The sequence below is a fragment of the Tetrahymena thermophila genome, assembly GCF_000189635.1.
Source record: "Tetrahymena thermophila SB210 genomic scaffold scf_8254747, whole genome shotgun sequence".
NCBI lineage: Eukaryota > Ciliophora > Oligohymenophorea > Hymenostomatida > Tetrahymenidae > Tetrahymena > Tetrahymena thermophila.
The window spans coordinates 871,352-897,638 of record NW_002476507.1 but is presented as its reverse complement, the minus strand read 5'-3'; the positions used below and the strand labels follow the sequence as shown (position 1 = coordinate 897,638).

The 26,287-nt window shown below is 22.1% G+C and overlaps 6 protein-coding genes across 6 annotated transcripts; 2 read left to right on the top strand and 4 right to left on the bottom strand. All coding sequences in view use genetic code 6, as the record gives it.

Annotated features, from left to right (window-relative positions):
• Window positions 1–2,969: 2,969 nt before the first annotated feature.
• Window positions 2,970–5,363, top strand: TTHERM_00146050 (hypothetical protein; the record flags this gene model as incomplete). Its single annotated transcript, XM_001011244.2, has 1 exon — window positions 2,970–5,363. One exon carries the CDS (start codon window positions 2,970–2,972, stop codon window positions 5,361–5,363), a length of 2,394 nt encoding a protein of 797 aa, XP_001011244.2.
• Window positions 5,364–7,184: 1,821 nt separating this feature from the next.
• On the top strand, window positions 7,185–8,340 carry TTHERM_00146040 (bromodomain protein; the record flags this gene model as incomplete). The annotated part of the gene is made up of 3 exons (XM_001011243.3): window positions 7,185–7,370; window positions 7,548–7,872; window positions 7,928–8,340. The coding sequence occupies 3 exons, from the start codon at window positions 7,185–7,187 to the stop codon at window positions 8,338–8,340; spliced, it is 924 nt and encodes a 307-aa protein (XP_001011243.3).
• A 768-nt stretch (window positions 8,341–9,108) lies between these two features.
• On the bottom strand, window positions 9,109–13,588 carry TTHERM_00146030 (plant dual-specificity MAP kinase kinase family domain protein; the record flags this gene model as incomplete). The annotated part of the gene is made up of 9 exons (XM_001011242.3): window positions 13,463–13,588; window positions 12,920–13,226; window positions 11,921–12,166; window positions 11,569–11,832; window positions 11,395–11,459; window positions 11,067–11,303; window positions 10,114–10,992; window positions 9,421–10,044; window positions 9,109–9,354 (listed from the first exon to the last, which is right to left on the bottom strand). The coding sequence occupies exons 2-9, from the start codon at window positions 13,215–13,217 to the stop codon at window positions 9,109–9,111; spliced, it is 2,859 nt and encodes a 952-aa protein (XP_001011242.3). The 5' UTR covers window positions 13,218–13,226; window positions 13,463–13,588.
• A 591-nt stretch (window positions 13,589–14,179) lies between these two features.
• On the bottom strand, window positions 14,180–16,587 carry TTHERM_00146020 (hypothetical protein; the record flags this gene model as incomplete). Its single annotated transcript, XM_001011241.4, has 2 exons — window positions 15,555–16,587; window positions 14,180–15,309 (listed from the first exon to the last, which is right to left on the bottom strand). The coding sequence occupies exons 1-2, from the start codon at window positions 16,405–16,407 to the stop codon at window positions 14,180–14,182; spliced, it is 1,983 nt and encodes a 660-aa protein (XP_001011241.4). The 5' UTR covers window positions 16,408–16,587.
• A 1,656-nt stretch (window positions 16,588–18,243) lies between these two features.
• Window positions 18,244–18,573, bottom strand: TTHERM_00146010 (transmembrane protein, putative; the record flags this gene model as incomplete). The annotated part of the gene is made up of 1 exon (XM_001011240.3): window positions 18,244–18,573. The coding sequence occupies one exon, from the start codon at window positions 18,571–18,573 to the stop codon at window positions 18,244–18,246; it is 330 nt and encodes a 109-aa protein (XP_001011240.2).
• A 1,578-nt stretch (window positions 18,574–20,151) lies between these two features.
• TTHERM_00146000 (amidohydrolase family protein) lies at window positions 20,152–25,561 on the bottom strand (the record flags this gene model as incomplete). Its single annotated transcript, XM_001011239.3, has 5 exons — window positions 20,152–21,657; window positions 21,739–22,586; window positions 23,140–23,443; window positions 23,539–23,916; window positions 25,043–25,561. The coding sequence occupies 5 exons, from the start codon at window positions 25,559–25,561 to the stop codon at window positions 20,152–20,154; spliced, it is 3,555 nt and encodes a 1,184-aa protein (XP_001011239.3).
• Between the last annotated feature and the right edge of the window lie 726 nt (window positions 25,562–26,287).

Sequence of the window (26,287 nt, the reverse complement as noted above, 5' to 3'; positions counted from 1 at the left end):
AAGTATTTACCTATTAATATAAAATTCATTCTCTATAATTTATGTCATATTTTTATAAACATAACGCCATAATTGCAAATAAATTATATTTAAATTAATATAATATTAAAAGGAAATATAGTTATATATATTTATCTATTAATAGACATATTTTTAAATTTTGAAGAATTAAAAAGTTAATTGTTCATCTAAAATTTTATAAAAATAAAATAATACATTTATTCTTTGAAATTTTATCAAAATATATTTAATTTTTTAGCATTAATTCTTAATAAAGCAATTAATTCATTATTACTTTAGAAAAATAATTTATTTCTATTTCTTTGTTAAACAATCTAAATAAGAAATTTTACAAAATAACATTTGGTTTTAATACTTTAACTAATTATGCTCTTTAAAAATGATATTATTAATTTTAAATAGCTATCCCTTTAATTAATTTAAATTTACTTTTATCGTTAAATTTATTTTAATTTTTTGTTTCTAAATTTCTATTTTTAAAAATTTTTGTAAAAAATTTTCATTAAAACGGTAACTGTGGTGTCATCATATTTAGGTTTTGGTTATGAATGTAAAAAATATTTTGTATTGTAATCGATTAAACATTTTATAATTTAGTCTTGTTTAATTTGAATAATTTAGAAAAAATTCTTTAAATTGAATTTGAAATTTAAAATTTTCTAATTTATGGCTTTAGATATTTTCTACTTCTGAGATTAGAAGCATAGATGTTGTTAAAACTTTATATAAAAAATTAAATTATTAAACAAAAACTTTAAAGCTTTAAATTGAAGAATATTTATAAATTTAAAATGTTATTATAGGTTAAATCTATAAATTTGATTTGTAGTTATAGCGTATTTTGGCTGATTGTAAATTATGTTGTGTAATTTAATTTTTAGAAATAATAAGTCTTACACAATTTATTTAATATTTGGTCATCGAATTATCACAAAATTATTATTCTTGATAATACTTATTACTCAATTATTTAATTATTACAAATATAACAATTTTATTGCAAGATATTAATTTTAAAATAATTAATCTGTTATTCTATAATAAAATCATTAAAATAGAAAATTAAAAATTAGTATTGATAAGTTTATGGGAAAAGTAAAGGATAAATTAATAACCAAATAATTTTATCAAGAGAAGAAAATTTTTATTAAATTTGATATTTCTATTTGTAATTACTACCTACCTAATAAAGTACAGATCTTAATTTATAAATACTTTTATATTTTTCATAAAAAGCACTTATAATGAAATAATATTATAAATTACGCCGAAAATTGTTTGTAATAAATATGAATCAAAAATACTATTTATCGTTTAAGAATTATAACGATAATTTAGTATGAAATTTCATAGAAACACAAATTATTTACATTTTTTATAAGTTTTAATTTTCATGATAGAATAAATTTGATTCTATGGATATAATTCCAAAAAATGAGGGTTCATCCTTCTTTCATTTATTTACTTAATTTTCTGTATGACTAACAAGATAAGACTTATTGAATAGTGTCTTAGTATTTTTTTAAGCAAATTTAATTAACTGGTGATAAAACAATTTTCTTATAGAAATTAAATATATTTAAACAAACATAAAGTATTTAATTAAATATTGCATTTTATACTTCCACATCACATCAACCTTCCTCTTCTGTCTGCTCTTAAAAAATATTTGAAAATAAAATAGAAGAAATTTCTTTAAAAATATCACAAATATTAATCGAAAATATAACAAGCTATTTATTCAAATAGCTTCTAAAAGATATAATGTGTACTGTTTTTTGTTTATCACTCTGTATTTAATATTTTGTGCTTTGATTGCTTTGAGATAAAAATGGAAGCTAAATTGAAGGAATTTATTAAGATAAAACAACTAAGATAAACTTTAATAGTAAATTATATTAATGAATTAAATTTTGGAACATAGTGGTAATAGATAAGTATGAAGCCAATTAAATTATAAAGCTTATTAGCTTTAATTTTCTATAAATGACTGAAATTAATTTAATTTAATTTAATTTTTTTTGGAAATAATTCTATTTGATGATTTATACATTTTTTCTAACACTAAGTAACTCTATTCTAGGGAGAAGTTATTTATTGAAAATTATAATTATTCAGTGCACCTTTCCCACTTGTAATGACTGTCTTCCAGAAAGTATCTAGCATCGATAACTTTTATCCAGTATATATTTTAAAAGAATTCTTTTGTGATAGAAGAATTTAAGTATTTTTGTAATACTATTTTAAGGGTGGATTATTTAAAAGACTTTTAAATGGCGGGATTTTATTTTAAAGTACTTGATTACATAGTCTATTCTTCTATCCATATTGAGCTAGTGATATGCTAGGGATAAATGAGTTTTATGTTAAGTATGCTCTTCAAAGCAAATCCAAATTTAATTTTAATAAAAAAGCTCAATAATAAATCTGAATGTTGAAAAAAGATATTTGATGGGGAAAATGAAATTAGACTAGTAGAGAGGTGGCATGGTGGCAAGAAGGTTCAAAGTATTAATCTAATTATCTGTACAGCAAAAAAAGCTTTGTGAGCTATAAAGAGTAAATGATTATAATTTTACTATTAGGAGTTAAAAGGAAAAGTAAATAAATGATAGCTAATAATAAATAAAAAAGAAAAATTTATTATCCCCAGGAATATTATTAATTAATTATATCATATCTGTTTTTAGATTAATCGAACAAATTTTTTCCCTTTATATATTAATAAACAATTAAATCAAAATTTGTATATATTTTCAATTTAAAATAATTGAAAGAAGAATCTTAGAATGATAAATCACTAATTAAATTAATTAAATAGATCGATTGAAATGGGGAAGAGAAGCGCTAAATTTTTATTATATTTTATAATGCAAAAATTTACAGAAATCAAAAAAAAAAAAAAATTCTTTTGATTATTTTTATTGAGGGAAAAAAAAACAAAAGAAATGACAGATTCTTAAAAAAAACCCTAACTTAAAATGATAAATAAATTGAAATGTAATGAAAACAAACTTCTCAATGACATGCCAGAGCTCTCAACTTAGGAGTCACAGTAAAAGAAAAAGAGAAATCGCTTTAAAAATATAGACTGGGAGCAAGTGCTGGATTATGATAACCTCGTGTTGAATGACCAAGTTTATGAAGCTCCTTGGATGAGATGTACAAAGAAAAGAAAGAAATTATGCACATCTTTTGATAAAAATGACTCTACATCAAACATATAAGGAAGCTCATTCAGTTTAACTGGGTCAAACAGTAAAATTGACAGTATATCACTTTCTCATTCAAATGAACTAATTAGCCCTATGTCTTCATTAAAAATAATTACAACTGCAGAAAAAAATTGCAGTGGGGGTAATAAACCTAATGTATCAAAGTAATAGAAAAAATCTTCTGAAAAAGATAATCATTCAAGTAATGTTGCTAATAAAATGAAATAAGGTTTTTAACAATGCTCAAAGTAAAATGGTATGGATAATTCGTTTGATGAAGAGAATCTACCTAAAGGTGATTTAAAGGATAAACCCATTAGTAATATTAAGTAAACTCGTCAAAAGTCCTAAAAAGAGCGCGAATTAAAAGCTCAGTAAGGAGAAGATTTGACACAATAGAATAAATTAATCACTAATGAAACTCAGTTCTCTCAGTAGAAAATACAAAGTAAATCAGGGAAATCAAATAAAAGTAACTCTCTTAAGGCCAATGAGACTTCGATTAATACAGTTTCTAAAGCCATTAATACTTAAGATGAAAAAAATAAGTATTAAGATAATTCTTCCAACACTAACCATTCGTCCTAAATTAAAGAAAGTTCTCTTAACTTGCTAAAAACATAATATTGTAAAAAATTTTTAAAAAAATCTTAAAATGATTGTTCACAGGAGCCTTCTAGTGAAAAAAGCAGAAAGAGCACAGCTAATCAAGAGGAAACTAAAAAAGACAAGTGTATTAATGAAAACTTGAAAGTAGCTCTTCAGACTAGATCTCAAACCAAACGCTCCCCCACCTCCTCCCGTTTGAATGAAGATGCTCTTGTAATTAACTAATCATATGACGACAGTGATGCTTCTACAAGAGATGAAGACCACTAAGATAATCATATCAGATAGCCTCATATCAAAGATAGATCTATTAAAAATCAAACCTAAAGGATTACGAGAGCTGGTGTCATATCTAATAATGACTAATTACTAACTTTAAAAGAAAGTCCATAGACTAAATAGAATAAAAAAGATGGTGAAAACGAAAAATTTGGATAAACCCCAGAAAAAAAATCTAAAAAAACTTAAAATATAAAAGATGGTAGTAGTTCAAAACTTAAAAATGAGAAAGAACTTTAGCAAGAAAATGAAGAAAGCTAGAAAGGATAACAATCTTTGAAAGGAAGTAAAAATAAATAGTTAATTGGCAAATCATCTACTATTCAAGAGGCGGGTGATGATAATTAGATAGATAAAAACAAAAAATAAAAAAAAGATAATAACAATAACAATAATTAAAAGAAGAATTAGAGAGCTAATAAAAATTAATTTAATCTAAAACTCGATGAAACTTCAAACAGTAATTAAAATTCTTCACAAATAGAGTTAGAGTCAAACTCTTTTGAGTAAGCAGAGTTACAAGGATAAATATTATCTTTAAATCTTAATAAGTAAACCAGCTAAGCCTCTCTTAGAGGAGGACCTTAAGCTGAGTTGAATAGTTCTGTTGAGAATTTGTATGAATAAAGCATTCCTAATATTCCAAACAAAAAGTCTTAATTTAGTAAAAATATACCTCAGAATGAAAAAACATATTCAACTTCTTCATTAGATTCAGAATAAAATTTAGAAAAAATAGATGAAGAACTAAATATTGAGGAGTCAGGATTCGAAAACTCCAACAATAATGCTGCAGCTATATAGCAATTGTAAATCAATCAATAAGAAATTGACTTGGATTAGTAATAAGTTCCACACCTATACATCCGTAACTAAGACTATGCTACCAAAGTTGGACGTAGCTATTAAGCTGTTATACCTGAGTTAGGTAGCTACAATAATCAGTAAAATCACTTGTAAAGACTGGTGACTCAATAGAAAGTTTGGGGAAGAGATTGGATAGAAGAAAAATAATAAAAAATTATAGTGAAGTGTACCGCAACTCTAAAATAATGGTATGGAAATAGAAGAAATGAAGAATAATGCATTCAACATTTAATGCTTTTGGGGTTTGATGATAGTAAATATAATCAGTTTTTAGAAGAAAATCAAGACTATTTCTATAATATTTATAACTAATATGATGCTAAATTTATAAAGAAGAAAATTAAAAAGAAATCTTTATTTTCTTGCAAATGATCTTAATTTTGACAATAAAATCAACTAAATAAAATATAAAAAAAGCTCTAATATATAAACTAATTATATTAAAATTACTAAGCAATAAAATTATTTTATACTTTAAATCTTCTTAAAATTTATCAAAAATAAATAGAAAACTCCATAACTAATTATTACTTAGATTTTAATTTCAATTCTTCTTTATTTATAAACTTCTTACTTGAACAGAACTACAAAATTAATACTTCATTCAAATTTGCATAATTCTTTCTAACTTATTTTACATTCAGAAAGAACATTTATCTATCCACCTATATAAAAAAAAACAAAAAACTTAAATTCTCTGCTCTCAAACAAAGATTCATTTTCCAATTTAATCTATCTATAGCTTATTTTAAAATGCTAGCATTACTCTCTCTTGCTATACTCCTGCTGATTTGGCCAGATAATATAAACAATACATTAAAGAATCGAGTTAATTTTTCTTTCACTTAAAACTTTTTAAATATATTTAAATCTAAATAAAACAATTTAATTATTATAAAAAATTTAATTTATAATTTTAAAGAACAACCATTGATAATCTATACACTCATATATATTATATATTATATGTTAAAGTATATTCATTTGCAATTAAATTATCAAATCTAATTTCTTAAATTAATTTAAATATTTTTATCATTTTTAGGCCTTTAATAAATTATAAAATAGAGTTATTTAGTTTCTTAAACATATTCTCATAAAAATAAAATTAAAATTTTTAATTTGGAAAATATTTATTATAAAAATAAATGTATTATTCAGAGCATTCACTAACTACAATATCTTTTTATTCTGAAATTAGTTTAGTCTTGCTGAAATAGCAATTATTTAATATAAAAACAGTTTTTAAATTTGTAGACAATAAAATATTTAATTTAAAATACAAATATATGATGATGCAAACACTTGAAGAGAATTTCCTTAACTATTTTGTCAAATCGTGGAAAATTAATATTATTGTGCTTTCACTTTATGATAAAAAATATTAAGATTTAAAAAATTAAATTTATTGCTTGCTCATAGATAATAATTAAAAGTGAGGCTTAAATAAATACATAAATTTTTAGATGTAAGACAAGATGTTTTATCAAATGTATATATATACCCAATTTTTCAGATCATTAAAAGAATTCTTTATTTGCATATAATTGAAAAATTAAAAAAGTTAAGATAGTCAAACTAGTATACATATATTATAATTTTAAAAATATTAAAGGAATTGAATTAAAATTTGGATTTTACTCTCTGATATAATTCTACCTAAAAATAAAAAGTACTTAAAATGTTTATCTAATTTATTCAATAAGAATTATACATAAACTTGAAATTTTGCTAATTATTTTAATAGTTTTATTAAATTTTAGAGAGAAATAAAATTGATAATTAATACTTGCAGGAATAGATTTACTATAACTAATTATTTATAATATTAATTACTTAACAATTACTCTAATTAGCTATCAAGGATACTGAAAAAAATTATTATCGTGACCTTTTATTCAATAATAAATATATTTTTTTAAATAGGGGATTACAAAATTATTATTTAAAATGATTTGTCCTTTCATTATAGTGCATATAAATTTGTAATTAAGTTGAAAAAAGAAATTGTACTTACTTATTTAAATATATACTTATATTCTTTGAATATATTTTGTTATAATATTAATTTTTTCACTTTCCCACAAACTCATCTGGCAAGAGAAGAATTTTTCTACATAGAAATTATAATTCATTTTTTCTCTCTTACTTTACTTTTTACATAAATTGGTTGTGTGAAATACTTAAATAAAAATGAGCAAAGGCAAGAAAGATAAATTAGATTTAACAGTGGCATTAAATAATGTACTAAACGATATAATAGTTCAGGATCCTTAGCAAATATTTTATCTTCCTGTTGATACTAAGCTGTTTTTTGATTATACAAAGAAAATAGCAAAGCCTATGGACTTATAAACCATGCAAAAAAAAATTAAAAAGGTAAAATTAGTACAAAAATTATATTTAAGTTAATTTTAGAATATATTTTTTGCAAAATAACTATCGTTTCTATTTAATTCTGACAAAAATTATTTTATTTCATATTATATTTAGATAATATTTAATCTTTTCTAAACCTGTTTTAAAATCATTAATTCCCATTTTTTATCTTTAAAGTATGTAGGCTATAAAGAATTTGAAAACGATCTTAATCTGATTTGGAGTAATTGTAGAATCTACAATTAAGAAAATAGTGACATATATAAAGCATCTTTAAGATTGGAAAGATTATCAAAAAAGTCATTAAAGGAGCATCTTCTACCTTTTAAAGCTCATTATAGATTTGATGAGAATGGAGTTCCAATTAAAAAAAGAAAATACAATCGTGTGAAGGATTCGTTAAACTCAAGTTTGATTTAAACAAATGGAAATTAAAACTATTAATATGCATCATCTTATGGTATTCCTTCCAGAAAAACATCCTTAAGTGTAGATAAAAAAGGTAAAAAGATAAAAAATTTACAAAAATAAATATGTTGATTATTTTTAATATCTAGAAAAAAGAGGCTCTAAAGGAGTAGCAAAATTGGCAAAGGCTATAAAGAAAGGGAAAAAGCAAGATTTGTTAGGATTAAAAAAAGCTCAATAAATACCAGCTCTCCCTTAGAATTTAATATTTGACAAAAAAACTATAATTCACCCTCCTAAATCTTCAAATTACAACTGTATTGTGATAGGATTGCAATAATAAATCTAATCTAAAGAAAATCTTATTACTGAAGATGATAAGTAATTTTTGAAGTAGAAGGTTGTGAATTTTTCGTAAGAAGAACTCTTTAAATGCATTAAAACAATATAAGAATATGAGCCTTAGCACATTTCCTAGCAATCAAAAGAACACTATATTGTTAATTTTAATACACTCACTAAAATGGTTTTTAATAAAATAAAAGAATAATTTTCATTATGAAAAACTAACTTTTTTCTGGGAAATAGACAATAAATAAATAAATAAGTATTTAATCTAAAAATGAATTTTATACTCTAAATTAAGTAATCTGATTAGTAAATTTAAATGATAAAAATTGTTAAATATGTAATACATATCATTTGTAGTAATATTTTTTGCTAATTTTGGAAAATAATTGCCTATTTTTATGAAAAATTGTTTGAAGAACTGTATGCAAATATATAATTTTAATTTATATTTTTAGAGGTATTTTCAAAACATTTTAAAAATAAATAATGCTCAAACAGCTTGATATTTTACACCTAATTTTCTTTAAAAATTATTTTTGGACTTATACAACATTTATCTTTCAAAAAAAATACATACTTAAAATTAAAGATAGTAAGGAGTGAATTGGTTATTTAGTTAGTTATAAATTTAGTAGAGATTGGATAATTTAAACTAAAATAAATAGTTATTTAATAAATTAATTTATTGATTGATATTATATGCTATTAGATTAAAATGATTATTCTAGTAGTTTTTTGTTTGTCTTAAAACTGATTACAATATTATTATTTTTTTAATAAATAAATAATAAGTAATTTTTTTAAATTTTTAAGGTAGAAAAATAGTAAGTATATTTTTTAAATAGATTATTTCTAAATTTTCTTCTTAGTGATTTCAAAAAGCAGTTTAATGAACCTTAAAATTTGTTAGACCAGTAAAGGTAAATTGTACTGAAGAATTTATTTTTAAATATAATTATTTATTTTTATTTCAACTCTTTCAGCCTATTAAAATGTTGTTTTCTTCATAGTTGACAATTTTTAAGAGGTTATATACTATTTGATCAACATTCATAAGCTAACTCGCCTAATTATATTATTTGCATTATGAAAGGAAGTTATCCTTTAGCATATTCTCATTGATTATTTTAGAAATATCGTAATGTAAAATGAGTCTAGTGGCGTAATGAGATACTTAGAAAAATAGTTCTTCGCCTAATAATAGTATCAATTATTGCTTTAATTACTATAAAAAAAAATATATTAGAGAAATGTTTTATTAAAAATATTTGTATAATAAATAGATAGTTACCTCTATTATTTCTTCTGGATTTGCTACTATTTCTTCTTTGTTTTAAGTTGATTATAAAATAGAGTTTATGTCAGACAAAGATGATCTTGTATAGTTATATGATATAGCTAGGTTATCATCTTAATAGTTATTAAGCAGCTACTAATTATTATTTTCATTTTCTATGTCTTCTAATTGCATTTAAGATGTTTTTAAATTAGAGTTCTTGTTAAACATTTCTTAAATATCTTAGTACTAATCTTGATTTTATTTATTGTCTAAGCTTTAAGGAATCTAGTTATTGCTTTGGTTATTAAATAAATTACTGCTATTTGATATCAAATTAGCACCAAAGTTGTAAAAGTTCTAGCTATTATTACTACTACTTCCACTCATATTATTTTAAAATGCATAATTTCCACTGCTATTGTTGTTGGGATTTAAAATGTTACTTCCATTGTTTTGTAATTGGTGACTGTTTTAGCTGTTGTAATTATTACTACTATTTCTTTTGAAGATTCTTAGCATATTAGTCTTCTCAATTGAATTATTCTCTTAAATATTTTAATTATTTTCTATAAAATCTTGAGAAAGCACTGTATTTAAAGAGCAGATCATTTGGTCTTCTTAATTTTACTCAAAATCCTAATTAATTTAAAAAATAAATATTTTTATTTCCTATTTAATTTTGTAAAAAGTTAAATATTTCATTACATCATGAAAATCTTGCACAGCTTACTAAAAATTCTCAGGTTCTTGATTTTTTTATGGTTATTTAAATATTTAATGTATTATTTATGGTTATTGCTATCCTTGCAATTAGTTGACCTAAAATTCTTTACTCGGTCTATTCATTTACTTTTTTACTGCTTCAATATACTAGTTCTATTAGTGAATATTTTCCTTCACAGAAACAGAATTATCTGAAAACTATTACTTAAGATTCAGAGAAGGTCTTGTCTTTATGTCGTTTTTAGGCTGTTTGTAGTTTATAATTATTGGAGTATATTATTGTTATTACTGTTGCTATGACTAAGGGATATTAATTTAAGGAGCAAATAAATACTATGGAGTTGAGTTGTCTTGAGTTTATATTATCTATGGTTTTAATTGTGGGGTATTAGTAACAACTTGTTCACTTAAACGGATAGCATTGTTGTATTTTCTTGCACTAAATTTTAGTCTTGGCTAGAAATTTTACTATTAAAAAGGGTTGTTATTACAACTTGAGCTTACTTATCCTTCAGAGCCCTTAGCAAATAAATTATTTCTCATAACTTTTTATATTTAAATTACTGGTGAAAGTTCATCAGCTTTGTGATTATTAAATAAGACTTTAGGTGTTTCTTTACTGCTATCTGAAGTACTGCAGTCAGAATATTATTTATTCAATTTTTTAGGCGAATAATTATTATTTAAATTATTTAAAAAATTTTTTTCATTTTCTAAATTAGAATTGTACTTTAAATTTACAAAATTCTGTTTTCCCATAATATTAGGGGAAGAAGCAACATTATATTAAATCTTTTGTTTAGAGTTTGAATTATTTTAAGGACAAGAACTTGGAGATTTTAGAGAAGGCAATTTACTTATCTATATTTTTTAAATAAATAAATGTTGAGACTAATAAATTCGAAACAATTAAAAATTATTAAATAAATCAATACATTCTGATTTTTTTATATTCCAGGTGATATATCTCTCGCCTAATGCTTACTCATCTGCCTCTGTATAATATTTTTTTAGATATTCTACTAGTTTTAAACAGCAAATTCAAACAATTTTTATTCGCTTTTTTGAATATTTTTTAAGGAGGGTGATTATGCTCGATTATATTAAAGCTCGAAATTTCCTGTGCTTATGTCTTTAGTCAATCGAGTTTATCTGCACGAGTTCAATCTGGTCTAAAAATTAAGTTAAATATTTAAATTTTAAATAATTAATAAATTAATTAATTAAGGTAAATAATTGAAAAGAAATTAAAGAAACTATTACTTAGTTTTAATTAATCTGTTTTTCTTATCTAGATTTGTCAAGATACTATTTAATCTCTTCGAATTCTTTTTAAATATAAAAAAGTTATAAAGTTAATATTAAGAATAATCTTTTTCGTTTTTTAATTAAAACAATACGATGAATTATTTTTAAAATAAAAGTATATTCTTTTACCAAATACTTGTTCGATAGATGGCCTTTTATTAGGATCATTTTACAGGAGTTTTTAAATTAAGTTTTTTAAAGGTGAGGAAGGAGTTTAAGGAAATTTAAGCTATCCTCTAGATATTGCAAGCATCAGATGAAATATTTCAAATCCCTCAAAAGGGTATTTTAAATATACTAGCCTAAAAAGAACGATACCTATAGCCCATATATCTACTTTATTTGTATAAGGTTGCTGATTACATATTTCAGGGGCCATAAAGTATGGTGTTCCTTTATAAATTTATTAAAAATAAAATTTTAATTCATTAGAAAATTTAAATTATTTAATTAATTAAATAAACAAATATTTGATCCTTACCAATAATAGTAGAGGCCTTATCTTTAGGATTCTGAAGCTTCTTCGAGATCCCAAAATCTCCCAAAAGAATGTTATCATTTGAATCAAGAAAAATATTACTATTCTTAATATCTCTATGAATGATTTTTTAATTATGAATGAATCTGACTGCACTACATAGCTAAGTGAACCACTTTAGTATAGTTTTGCAATCGAAAAGTGTATTGGCTTTCTATGCTTAAATAATTCTCTATTCTAGATCACCACCTTTAAATATTTAAAATAAATTTATAAAATGTAAACTAATTTATTATAGCAGTCAGTCATTAATTCATAATTATAAAATAATCTACTTCTTATTTAGTTATTTAAATTTATTAATTATTATATTTCAGATATTTAAATATCTAAAAGAGAGGATTATATTTTTGCAAGATTTCGATAGGGAGTTTCTGAAATAAAGAAGTGTTAATAAATTTAAATTTTATAAAGAATAATCCGTAATTTAGATTCAGAGGTATGGAATGAAAGATAAATCTCAAATACATCTTTATAATTTTTCAAGTATTAAATATTATAAAATTTATATGAAAAATTGATCATTGAAATGCTAATTTTTTTTTGTGATTGTTGCTATTGATAAATAAATGATTTATTAGATACTCTGATTGTAAAATCTTTCAATTTTTAAATTTTATGATTTAAAAATTAATTAAGAAACTGGATAACAATAATAAATATACGATTGATTACTAAGATAATTAATTAGTAATCATCAATAATATCCATGAACTCCACTAATGCATTTACTTGCTATTGAATCTTTAATTAAAACTATAAACTACTAATACACTATATTATCAAAATTTCTAAAAATGAAATCCATATTTGTAGCAAAAATTTTTATTTTTATTCTTCAGTGAATATGAAAAGCATATTATAATTGTTTGTATGATGGTTTCTGCTTCTAAATAAAGCAATTGTGTGCATTTTTGTAAAGTTGAATGTTGAATTATTTACCTTCTGCGTAATCCATGACTATGCATAAATAATTCTTCTTAAATAAGAAGGAATCTTAATATTTTATGATGTTTGGATGACTCAAAGATTTCAAGATAGATACTTCTTTGTATTGTTTTTGAATTTCTTAATCGCTCATGCAGCTTAATTAGATTTGTTTAATAACAAACTACTAGTTTGTTTAGGCATGCTTGCATAAATAGGCTTTACCTTGATTTCCAGAACCTAAAAGTTTTACCTTTTCGTATTTATTATTTATTTTTTCTTGAGTGTCATCTTAAATATCAAAAGCGGACATCTTATTAATCTTTTTATACAAATACTAAGTAAATAAGCTGATCTATATAAATTATAAGCCAAGTAGTATATGTTGTAATCTTATTTTTAGTTAATGTAAGCTTTGGTATTCTTTGAAATACTAAATATAACTCAATATTTAAATTTGTTAATTTATCAGTAAATTTATATAGAAAAGTAGAAGATAGAAAATTCAATCTTAGCTCTTGGAGATTATATAATTAAGATTTTAAAAAAATGCATTACTTTTTAGAAAGAAATATTTAAATTTTTTTAAGTGTATCTTTTCCTTAGATATTTAACCAATAAACTATTAAAGAGTTGAGAGAGTGTTGATTTTTCTAATATATGTATATATTTTATATTTTTAATGTAATTAAATGATTATATGAGATACTCTAGCTTATTTTTGTATTTGTGGGGATGATCAAAAACAGATTTATAATTTATTTATTTTCAATTATTTTACGAAATTTAAAAACTTTTTTAAGTTTCATATAAAAATAATGATATTGTTCATTCAACAAATAAATAACATAGTCATCTATTATACTGAATAAAATTATTCAGTTTATTATTCAACATTAAAATCTATCAGAATCTATTTTTCTATATTAAAAAAGTTATTTTAAGTTTAAATTTTTATTAAATGTCATTTAAAATTTTTATTTTTTGTAATTTGTAAAATGTTTTAAATTTAATTTTAGGAAATAAGATAATGAAGGTAATCAAAATATTTGATTTATGTGTGAAAGTATTCGCTCTTTTGGAAAATTATAAATTTATTATTATAAATTAATAAGCCCATTTTAATTGATAAGGATAACAATAGATTCTTGTAAAAAGTTAAGATTTTGAGAGAAGATAATATTATGTATTATAATTATTTAAAGAACTATAAAAGAAGTTAGTATAAGTGATAAAGTATTTTATATATCAATTTTTAATATAATTTTAATAATTTCAATTTTCAATTAAAATCTCTTCATTGGCTAATCCCAAAAAAGCATTTTCAGATTTTAAATTTAAGATATGGCAATCATTATTTGAATTGTTATTATATGAATTATTTTCTCTTCTAACTAATTTTTATCTTAAATTATTTTAATTTGTATTTTATTGGTCATTTTATTTTTACTGCTGAGAATGAATGTTTCGTTAGTAGTACTAAATAGCTTTTTCTCTTTTCTCTTAATATGATAATAGATTAGGTCTCCCTAATTAATTATAGAACCACTCAGGGTTTTAAAGCTTATCTAATTAGTTTTAGTTAATATCTATTTAATATGTTGGCTTTACAGGCTCCGTTTTAGGAGAATTTTACAATTATTAATTGTAATTTATTTTTTTAAAAGATAAAATACTAATATCCTGATCAGTTTTTAAATTATTGCTTATATAAGTGCAAGAACAATTATTAAGCTTTGTTTTCTATTAGAGGATAAGAGGTGAAGGATTTCTGGATATACATTAGCCATTAGCCACTGAGTAACAAGATGTATCAGTTATTTTTGATGAAATACTGTTGAATGGTTTATTTGTGTTTGTGGATTGTTTTTTAAATAAATTATTATTTTATGTGTTAAAAATTTAATATTATTCTCTTGACAGTTTTGTACTATTATTTTATAATTTATTAAGTAAAGGTAATTAAGCAATTTTATAATTATTTAATATTTTAGTTTATATTTCTATTTTATTAACCATTTTTGGGTCTAAAGATTCACTAGCTTGTTTCAATTACTATTTTAAATTGTTATTATTTTTTAAGAGATAAATATTTCTTAAATCTTTCTGTATAAATTCATTTTCATTTTGTTAGCTTTAAACATTTTAGAAATTATTTAAGCGATTTTCTTCAGCTAAAAATTCATCCTTTTAGTCATTTAATTGAGGGCAATTTATATTATTTAGCTAAAATGAATTTTAGTTTATTTTAAGTTCTCCTTATAATAAACTTTAGTATGATTGCCTTGTTGGATTATTTAATGTAGACATTTTCTGTTATAAAATTAAGGGATCTCTGCCTCTAGAAACTGATTATGAGCAAGGTAGTGCACAGTACTATCTTGTCTTGTTTTCAATTTATTTTTCTTTTTTTATTTGAAAATATTTGTTAATTCAATTTTTATTAATTAAGAAGTTCATTTTATAAATAAATTAATTCATCTTTCATCAATTAAAATTACAAAAGAATTTATTTTTAATATTATTAATTAATCAATTTTTTTAATAAAAATCAAAATAATTAATGAAAGAGCATTTGAATAAAATAGCAAAGTTCAGTGTTTAAAATTTATTTTTTGAATAATTGTAAGAAATTTTCAAGTAACTTTACTTTTTTTTATTTGTTCCTTTTAGCCAATTTATATATTAGAACAGCTTATATTTGGATGAATATTTTCTAACCCAGAGGAATTGGATACTAAAGAAATATTTACAGGAGACGGTTTTGTAAAGATTTTTTATTGATTAGTGGTTAGAATTTAACTTTAGCTGACAAAGTTGCTCCTTCCTATCATATTTACAATATTTATTTTTATATTTTAAAGATCTTTTTCTGGTTAACATAATGATTAAAACCTTTGTCTTTCATTTTCATTAATTTATTTATCAATTGAATCATCTTCTCTTCTCCTTCCATTTTTAAATTCTGAAGCTTGAGTTTAATCGTTTGCTAATTTAGAATCTGCTTCACTTTGGTTTATTTCAGAGTAGTTCATTTGCTATTTCTCCTTTGATATCATTGGCTTTACAAATCTGTCTAATTAATAGACATTTAAAGGATGTATTTCATATTCTTAAATTTACTTGCTTTATTTCTAAAGCAATGGAGGAAGTATTTTAAAGGGTATTTACATTGGATTTTTTTACTTTTCTGTGGCACAAAAAGTGAAATCCATTTGCTTTTTTTATTCTATCTTACTTTGCTTAAATATACTATCTTGAGATTAAGAAACCCTCATAATTTTGTTATTAATGTTGAAATTGGCTGTTTTTTCGTACCAGGTGTCATCTTCGAAAGTACTCACTTATTATGAAGGGGAATTTGATAAAGGTTATTCATTATTATACTTAGACGAGTTAGACAACTGATTATCATTAAGCATTTAAGACTTTGCATTTAAGCGATCTTCAGAGTAAAATTCTTCAGGAAACTTTCTTGATATTCTAGGAATAACTTTCTTCATTTTGTATGAAAAACGAAATTATTTTAAAATTTGTTATGCGTATACCAGATTACTCTTTTGTTAAAGAACAAAAATGAAATCGAATGTGCCAAATTGATTTTTTTTATACTTAAAAATTATTGTTTTCTTTATGTTAAATATGCAAATTTTTATTAGTAATAAGCAATTGTTTTGTTAATTTACTGTATTTATTTAAATAAACCTCAATTTTAATTATTTTGAAGATACTATTACTAAAAAATATTTGTTCAGTTATTAATTTCCATAATGATAGTAAAATCGACAAATTACTATTCATCTTAATATTTTTAAACAAGTCAATGTAAGCTTAAATAAATTGAATCTAACGCTAAAAATATTTATTCGATATCATATAACATATTTATTATATTGTCCAGAATTATTTAATTGATAAAATTAAGGTCTAAGAAATGCTAAGCTTATTAAATATTTCAAATTATAGAAGAAACAAATAAAGAAATATATAACCTTGTAAAAAATTATTCATGCAACTTTACTAGCAAAAAATATTATGATTATAATAACAAATTTTAAATAAATAAATAAAACCTAATTTATTTTTCATATAAAATCTAAACTATTCATAATACCAATCAGGGTAAAGTAAATTTATGTTAAATTCAATATGGCAACATATATTATAGTAGCTCAATTCCTAAAAAAAATTAAAATAATCTTACTAATATAATTTTAGCTCAGTTAAAATGCTAACATTACTTTGATAATTAATTCATTTAGCTAAAAAATAAATTTGTTACAAATAAGTAATCAAAAGTTTCCTTAAAATAAATATTAGTATTACAAAGATGTAAAATAAATAATAAAGCAAAGATATAATCATTACTGAATAAAAACTACCTCAATAAATAATTTTTTTTGAGACTATTAATTTTTAAAAATACATCTCAAAATTCAAAAATATTTCTTAGTCTAATAAATTAAGTATGATTAAAAAATTTTAAAATTAATAAATTATATTCTTTTATTTAATAAATTAGTTTTTATATTAATAAAATATTTTGTTAAACAGTTATTTTTATAATTATATAAGTGAGTTTTGTTTTTATCACAAAAGAAAATTACAATAGCTTTTAATGCAAAATTATAAAAATGAAATATATTTTTTGAATAACTTAAAATTTACAAAATCAATTATATTTTATACCTTCATTGATATTTAGTAAATTATCCTATTTTAAAATAATAATTTAAATCTTCGTTTAAATATATGTATTAACATCGTCAGATTAATATAAATATTAGTTCTATTAAATAATTGATGAATATTTTTTATCTCTTAATTTTTTTATAACAAATATTATTTAATTTTGCTGAAAAATCAATTTATATTGGAATATTGATAAACGGCTATATGAAATAAAATATTGATCTAATTAAAGTAAATTAGATTTTTTTCAATTCTTAACCAATGTTATTCATTTAAATTTTTTATATTATTATATTGACTTCTGAAAACTAATTAATATTTTTCTTGTTTTCAAATATCTTATTCATAATTTTACTGTATTTTTAGAGTTAATTTTTTGATAAAGCCTTTAAAATTATATTAATCATTATATATTTAAATGAAAAATGTAGGGATTTAAAAGAAATAATCTTGGATGAGTACCAATTATTGTGAAAATTATTTTAATAATTTAAAAAATTACAAGAAAGTCAAAATAAATAATTCGTATGAATATTTTTTATATTAGATTTTAATGTCAGATAATTTATTTTTTATTCCAAGTAAACAGCATACAAAATTCTATGACAAATATACTCAACATATTTTAAATTTTAATATTTAAAAATTCAAGAAGGAGTTGTACATCCTATTATAGCTATATAATCAGTGCAATATTCTCCAAATATTTTATTTAAGCAACCTCTTTTTTTACAGCAATTTTTGCTTACTTTTCCACAATTGATACCATCAGCATCAGAACAAGCCTACATGCACTTTTTATTCAACTCTGTATAAGATAATACATTTGACTCTAGCTAATTCTTTTTAAAAAAGGAAGTTTCGTTTGCTAAAAAGTTCTCTTATTATTTATTATAAATAACCATAATAGTCCCAATTATTATGGTTAAGAGTATAATTCTAGAAACAATTCTAAAACTAAAAAGTCTATCCTTCATACCTATATTAATAATTATATGTATAATTAAATTTTAAGTAAACTTTTTAATGTAATGGGCAATTTATAGTATGTTTGAATTGAAAGTAATCTTACCTCTAATGTTTATTCTTTTTGCTTAAGCAATTTATTTAAATAAAATAAAATAATCAATTCATATATATTACTAAATATTAGAAAAACTATTGATAATTATATTCAATTTCTTAGTGATTTAAATACCAATTAAAAAAATTGTTTATATTTTAGATTATATGATCTTGAAAAAAAGTTAATTCGCTTCGAAAGAATGAACTTTATTTTTGTAAATTAAAATAAATTTATTTTAAATAAAAAAATTTAAATATAAAATATAGTTTTTAATTTCTATTAAATATTAATTTTTCTAAATCAGCCTTAAATATTTTCTATTAATTGATAATTAATTTTATTGTATAATTTTAATTATTTAGATAAATTTTAAAATGATATTAATATTTAAATCTTTAAAAATTATTTATCGGTGATTACAAATTAAATTATTAATTTATTTATGAAAATATTCAAGATTGAGAAATAAAATCAATTGTTTTTTTAAATTTTTTAGTTATCTTATTTCTAATTGTAGTATTTTTTTTTTTGCAGTTAAGTTTATTAGTAAATAAGTATTTTAAAAATAACCAAATAAATTTTAGCTTTAAATTTTTTACAAAATACTTTGATTGTAAAGTCTGTGTTAAAAAATTAAAATTTTCCTCAAGATTATTTTTTTACTGTAAAAAACTTCATTTTTATCTTAGCTATATTAATATACATTAGGTTATACTATTTATTATATTTTTATATATGTTATAAATAAAATAGATGCAGACTTTTTAATTAATAAATTGTTTAATTGAGTTTTATATGTAGAAATTTATTACAAAAGATATGTAACAAAATTCTAAAATAAAAAAATATTAGATTTTATTAAAAAAAGGAAAGAAATTTTTTTTAAAGATGCTGAAAAGTATTTTAAAAAAAGATTTATTAATGAATTTTGTTAACCAAAATATACATATGAAAATATTTTAAGTAAAATAAAGTTTTTTACATTTTTTAATTATGTTGTGAAATAAAAAGAAAGATTAATTTCTTAAATTATTAAATAAAGAAAGTACTATTTACTACCTTTAACAGATAATAATTTATTTATTTATTTAGTTAGTTCTTGAAATAGCATTTATGTAAATCAAAAATTATAAAATGCCTAAATCAAGCAAGGGTGAAAGATAATCAATCAATTTTTTCATTTTATGTTTATATATTTAAGTTATATTGTTGTTGCTTAAATCAAAGTGACAGTAATTAATTTGTAATATTTAATTAAATCACACATTTTAAATTCTTAGTTAGGTTTTATTTAACAAATTTATTGAAGAGAGAAAATAAGTCGTTATAATTTAAATTTGATTGTTAGTATTTTTAATAAATAATTGCTACTAATTTTATTTAAGTTTTAGTTTAATTGAAATATGGTTGATTAGTAATTATTTTTGTTCACAAGAGATTATTTATTGGATACAATGAAAATATCTTATTTATTTATTCATTCATTTATTCATTTTACACCACATTTAGTTATTAATTTCCCTTGAGATTTTAAAAATATTTATGAAGATGAATTTTAGTTGTCATAAACTATGTTTCCTCTTAATATAGTAGCTTAAACATGCCCATAAACCTTTCTTTTATCAAAGATATGAACTGACTTAAAGCGATAGGAAGGAGGTATTTTTATTCTTTGACAATCTGAGAAAGGATCCCAAATTACAAAATCAGCATACTTGCCTTTTTGAATAGATCCTTTCATATTATGGATGCTAAGAATTTTTGCTGGTTTAGCACTTAACATATTTACCAAATAATTTAAAAGAGCTTTTAATTTTTTAAGTTCTCCTTCTTCATCTTTATTCTTGCTAAGAGATTTATTTCTAATATTTTTATAGGATTGATATAAGGCTGTCCATGTGGCTTACAAAGTAAATCCAGCAGTACATATACCACTAAATGCTTTTCGAAAATCTCCATCTTCTATACATTTAAATTTATATTCAACTGGGAAATGGTAGCTGCTAACTGTATCAACCATATTAAGTTTGGATGCGTTGATAAGAAATTCTTTGTTTTCTTTTCCACCTATTGGTGGCTCACATTTAAATATAGTTGAACCGTTGTGGATATTATTAGAAGAAAAAAAGAGATAAGCTCCTGTAGTTTCAGAAAATAGATGTATGTTTTTATTCTTCTTTTCTAGGTCTTATTTTAGAACTGTTATTCTATACATAGAGTTTGAATTTCCAATATTAGCAAAAACTACATTTAGTTTAACTTTGCTGGATATCAAATTTTTTTCAAGAGAATCTCTAATCAGTTGAATGCCAAAATATTCCCAATAAGGAGGACGAAAAGCTAAAAACGTTAGGTAATCTTAATTAAACTTAGAACTTTTTTATATTTGGTTATTGTGAAGACATTTGCAATTTTGATTATAACATTCACATAGCTTGGAATTATCATTGTTTTACTTAAGTACGATAGTTTGTGAATTAAAGTTTGTCCCTGTTAAAGATGAAACACTTTAATTCAATAAATGATTGCCGATAGAGTGATTTGAACCTGAATCAGAACTCTATTTTCGAGTGGAATATTCTTCTTTAAATCCATTATTGAATATTTAATTTTCATTCCAATCTTCTTTTTCTTAATGTATTTTAGCTAAAAAAATAGAACTATTGCAGTGAGGAATATTATAGCGATTATTTTACTAAGTCAAGAAACCTCCAAATTCGTGATTATTATTATCCCTAAAACTTTAGCAAGATGTTTGGTCATCTCCTATCTGTCCTGAACTTTTCAAGCAAATTATATGTTCATGCATGTTTTAATCAGATTCATCTTCGTTATTATTTTGAGATTTACCCAAATTGTTGTTGTCTTAGTTTAATTTTAAGTCAATCTAAACAGTTAAAGTCCTACTCTTTCTTTTCTCAAATAGTTTGGAAGATCTAGCATTTAGAGAAGGAGAGCTGTTCTCACTTTTATTTATTTCTACCATTGACTGAACCTTTATATAGGAATATGATTTTAAGTATTTTATTTATTTATTTATTTATTTATTTTTTTAATATATAATTTGCTATTTTACCTCATTGTTATATGCTCTAAAATTCGATTTTTTTAATGTGTGTGTATTATCGTTAATAAAAGTATGAGAGTCCTTTTCACATGAACCTCTTTTCATGTCTCTTATTAATTTTATCTAGGGCCCTTCACTATTTTAATTTTAGTTTATATAGGTAATATCATGTGAACTTCTCTTTGAGTTAATTAGACTTTTTGTCTTATATGCTAATATGTAGCTGCTACATCCACTACCAGATCTTTCACTATAATCGTTATATGATTTTTTATGTACCTATTTGTATGTTTAATTTTAGTTAAAGCTATTTTCATGTTCATTTTCTGAATTAGAATCCCTAGCAGACTCTGCATTTTCGTCTATTTGATGCAGACTTCCAGCTTTATCTTCATCTTTATGATAACTAATGTTGCAATCATCTTGCTATACCTTTTACATTTTAATTACTTTGCAAGTATTTTTGATGGAATCTATATTATTAGTTGGTTCTATATCATAAGAATAAGTATTTTAATTTTATGCTGGAAAAGGAATTTAATCTTAGAATTTGATTTCATCAGAACTTTCATGGCTTTCCTTTCTACTTTCTTTTTGACATAACTCACTTTTGGGGGACATCGTATCATATCTTTAAGATGAAGGTGAGCTAATAGGAGAGCAAAATGAAGTACTTTTTTCAAGTTTTGCTTGGTTTTCTTAAGTAGGACTGCATGTCTCATCTAATTGATGTATTTTTAGATTATTATTTCCATTTTATGAGCTGCTATCATCTTTTCCTGATGATGATTATTCTTATTCTTCACTCAGTTTGCTATCAGAAGAGAGGTATTCTTCATCATCTTCATCACTTTCATCTAAAATAAAACAGAGAATAATTAACGCTACGCATTAGACAACAATAAAGCGTTATAACTTAAAATTTTAAATCAGTATAAGTTATACTAAAATATTAAATGAAATGCACTAGAAAAACTCATCACTAAAATCAGATAAGTTACTTATTATGAAAAGCATTCTTTTCAGAAAAAATAATTATGTTCATTATTAAATTTTAGAAAAACTTGGATGAAAAATTAACTTTAATAACCATACTCATAAAAATAAACTAAATATAATTCATGCTACAAATAGGTGTAAAGCAAAATTTAAAAAATTTACAGATTTTGAATATAATTTATCTTACACTAAAAAGCATCTGAAATTGCTTATTATTAAATTAATTGGTGTAGTGAAAATTGTTCTAAAATTAGAAATTGGTGGTGAATAAATTTGGAATGAAAAATAATAATTTTCTTTTATTACAAATCTGAAATTTTTTCTTATTAGCTCAAAAGTAAAAAATTGTTAAATACTATTTTTTTGCAGAAAAACAATAAAAGATAACTAACTAGCAATTTATTTATTTACCTTGGTTGTTGTAAGTTTTTCTTTCTGCTCTAGATAAAAGTTAAATTTACAAATTTTCTGTAGAATTAATAGAAGCCTTTCCATACATTTTTATTAATTTTTCCCTATTTGAATGTGAGCTGTAATGTGGCTAATCTCCATTTAAATTAGCTTAGTTATTCTCATTTTCCTTAAAAGGGTTTTCATATAAGCTTTTATTATTTTCTGGATGTAAATCCTAAGCACTTAATTCTTCATCAGAGTTTTATACTTGATTTTAAAAATTTAAGATATTGTCATTAATACATTCTGATATTTGACCCATCTAATTTTAAAAATTAATTTTTATTATAATGCGTTGTAAAGGAATTATTATCAACTCTATTATTTACAATAAAAGAGTTAAATATAATTAATTACAGTTAAGCTGTCGAACTAATCATCTTCGTAATTGATTTCTTATTTTTTTTTTCCTTTTTAGGTTTCACCAAGAATGGAATCTCCCTATGTACGCTTAATTTGAGTTGTTCTATCGCATCTCTCCTCTATTTTGCGCTATCTTAAAGGTGATGTTATTGTTAGTTCTTTTTCACCACTCTTTATTGAATGGAAGGTAACTAACAAATTCTTATGATTACACTAAAATTACTTCTAGCACTAATTTTCAATTAAAGTTGGAGATATATCTTGAGTTTCTAACTTTTATCTGAATTAATTTAATTTATTTAAAACAAAATCCATGTCTCTCTTCGTTTCTACCCATCCTGCTCCATTTTAGAAAGGTGAAGTCAAGTATATCTTGTTATAATTCAAAAGAAATTTATGTATTAAAATTATTTTATAAAAAATATTTTAAGTAAATGAGAATGTTTTTATTTTTTTTATTTTGGAAAAATGAATTGCTTAGTCAAAATTAATTCGTATTATAATTTTGGATTATGGATTTTATTACTTTTTTAAATAATTTTGAATTTTAGCCAAACATATGAAAATGTTTCTTATTTTTTGAAATAATTGCGGTAAAATTTGAAAGATTTTTGGGAGAATTTTAAAAGTCACTATTAGTTTAGATATCATAGATTTAAATTTTAGTTACAATCTTCTAGACAAAATATTTACTCAAAACGCTTGGATATGAAGAATGCTTATTAGATTATTTTGTGGGAGCTTTAATTAATTTGAAAAAATTCTAATAATTGGAAGAGAAGAAAATTCAAATTTAGATAGAGTATGAATATCGTTAATTTTACTACTATTTTTCTATGATATAAATTGTTTAGTACCACTTTATACCAAAATATTATAATTGAAATATTTTGTCCAGCATTAATTAACATTTAATCATGATTTAATTTGCCTTAAAATCTATTTCGTTTTTATAAGTTATTTTCTGAATAGTTGGAAATCAATCAATCAATAAATAATTAAACAATTTATGTCAGTAAGTAAGAAATAGTCAGATTATACTAGAAAGTTTTTAATATTTATTCAATAATTACTCCAAATATTTAGAATATCACAAGAGCTAATCAACTTTAGTACTTTTTTTGTAGAAAATAGGCATTTTAATTTGGAATAAAATGATGTTGGAAAGATATAGATTGCATTTAAGGAAATTTAAATCTATTGATTTATTCAGCTATAAAACCATTTAGAATAATAAGATATTAAAATTTGTAGCCAAATCAACTCTTGATTGTTTGAAAAATTGAATTTTATATTCTTTAAATTGTTTTATATCTAAAATATCTAATGAAAAGTTCCATGATTTTTAATGAAAATCCTATTTAAATTTTTAGATTTTTATTCTATTTTTAAAGTTCTTGCTTTTTATTGTCTTCATCTTCCCTCCATCCATTTTCAAAAAAAAATTGAAGAACTGTATAACTAAAAGAAATTAAATTTGTATAGTATAAGTATATACCTTAAAGCCAGCTACACCAGGCTCTTAATATATATGTTCTAACTCAGAAATATTTTCAGGATAGAGATTAGCAAAAAAGCAGTAATCAGTATTTGACTTATTTAAAATCCTTTGCTTTCTATTCCTTATAGATACAAGCTCATCTTTCAAATAAATCTCGTTTGTCAGTAAAGGCTAGCAAGCTATAGTAGTTACGCCTCCTTTAAGATAGAGTTCAGTTGTCTACTCAATCTCTTCCCAATCAGTTCCTATATGAAGGGAAACATTTAAATCGATTAGTCCAGGAAAAATATATAAATCTCCATAGTCTTGGTGAAGAGGAAACGTTTTTAAAAGTTCCTCTATTTACCTCTATTATTAATTAGTGCATAAGACTTCTGCTGTAATTTCTCCATCAACAAATATGTATGCATCTAAAAAATCTGATTTCTCTTGTATCCAAACATTTTTAGAGCGTATACAATATTTCTTTGCTGTAGTTATATTTTATTCTTCCTTTCCATCATATTTCTATGACATTTGCTTTTCTAAGCTTACTCCTTCGATTTCTTTACTTTCTAATTTTGTAAATTAGGAAATTATACCCCTATTTTCGCGTTTTATACTTACTTTCTTACTTGTTTACTACTCTAAATATTATTCTCTATATAAATTGTTTGCTTTTTTTTTTTGTTTGCTTTTATTCTTTTTATTTATGTGTTTTTGTAAAAAGAGTAAGACTCTATTCCTTCTTAATATTTAATGCATGCATACACTAAATCAAAAAATTAATAAATTGATGGAAATTGGCTTATTGATAAAGAAACATATTCATTCATTTATTGATTGATTGATTAGAAAAAATATTTAATTTATATATCACATAAAATCATGATTACTTTATAGTATGCTAATAACCTGAAAATTTATTAATTAACTATTTAATTAATTATAAACGCATAAAGTTTTCCTAAAATTGCCATCCATTTTCATTTAGATAAATCATCACAAATTTTACATTAAAATTTACAACAACTCAATTTTTAATAATTAATTCCTTCTATTAATTATCAGATCATTTATCATACATTCATACATATTCATGCAAACAAACAAATATATTTCATCTAAAAAATTATTTATTATTTTTGTATTGATCTTAAATATGAAAGCAAACAAATAAGCATAAAAAAAAGATATTAACGTCATTTTATTTTAAAAACAAATTTAAAAAGTCATATTTTTATAAATATTATTCTTAATGAT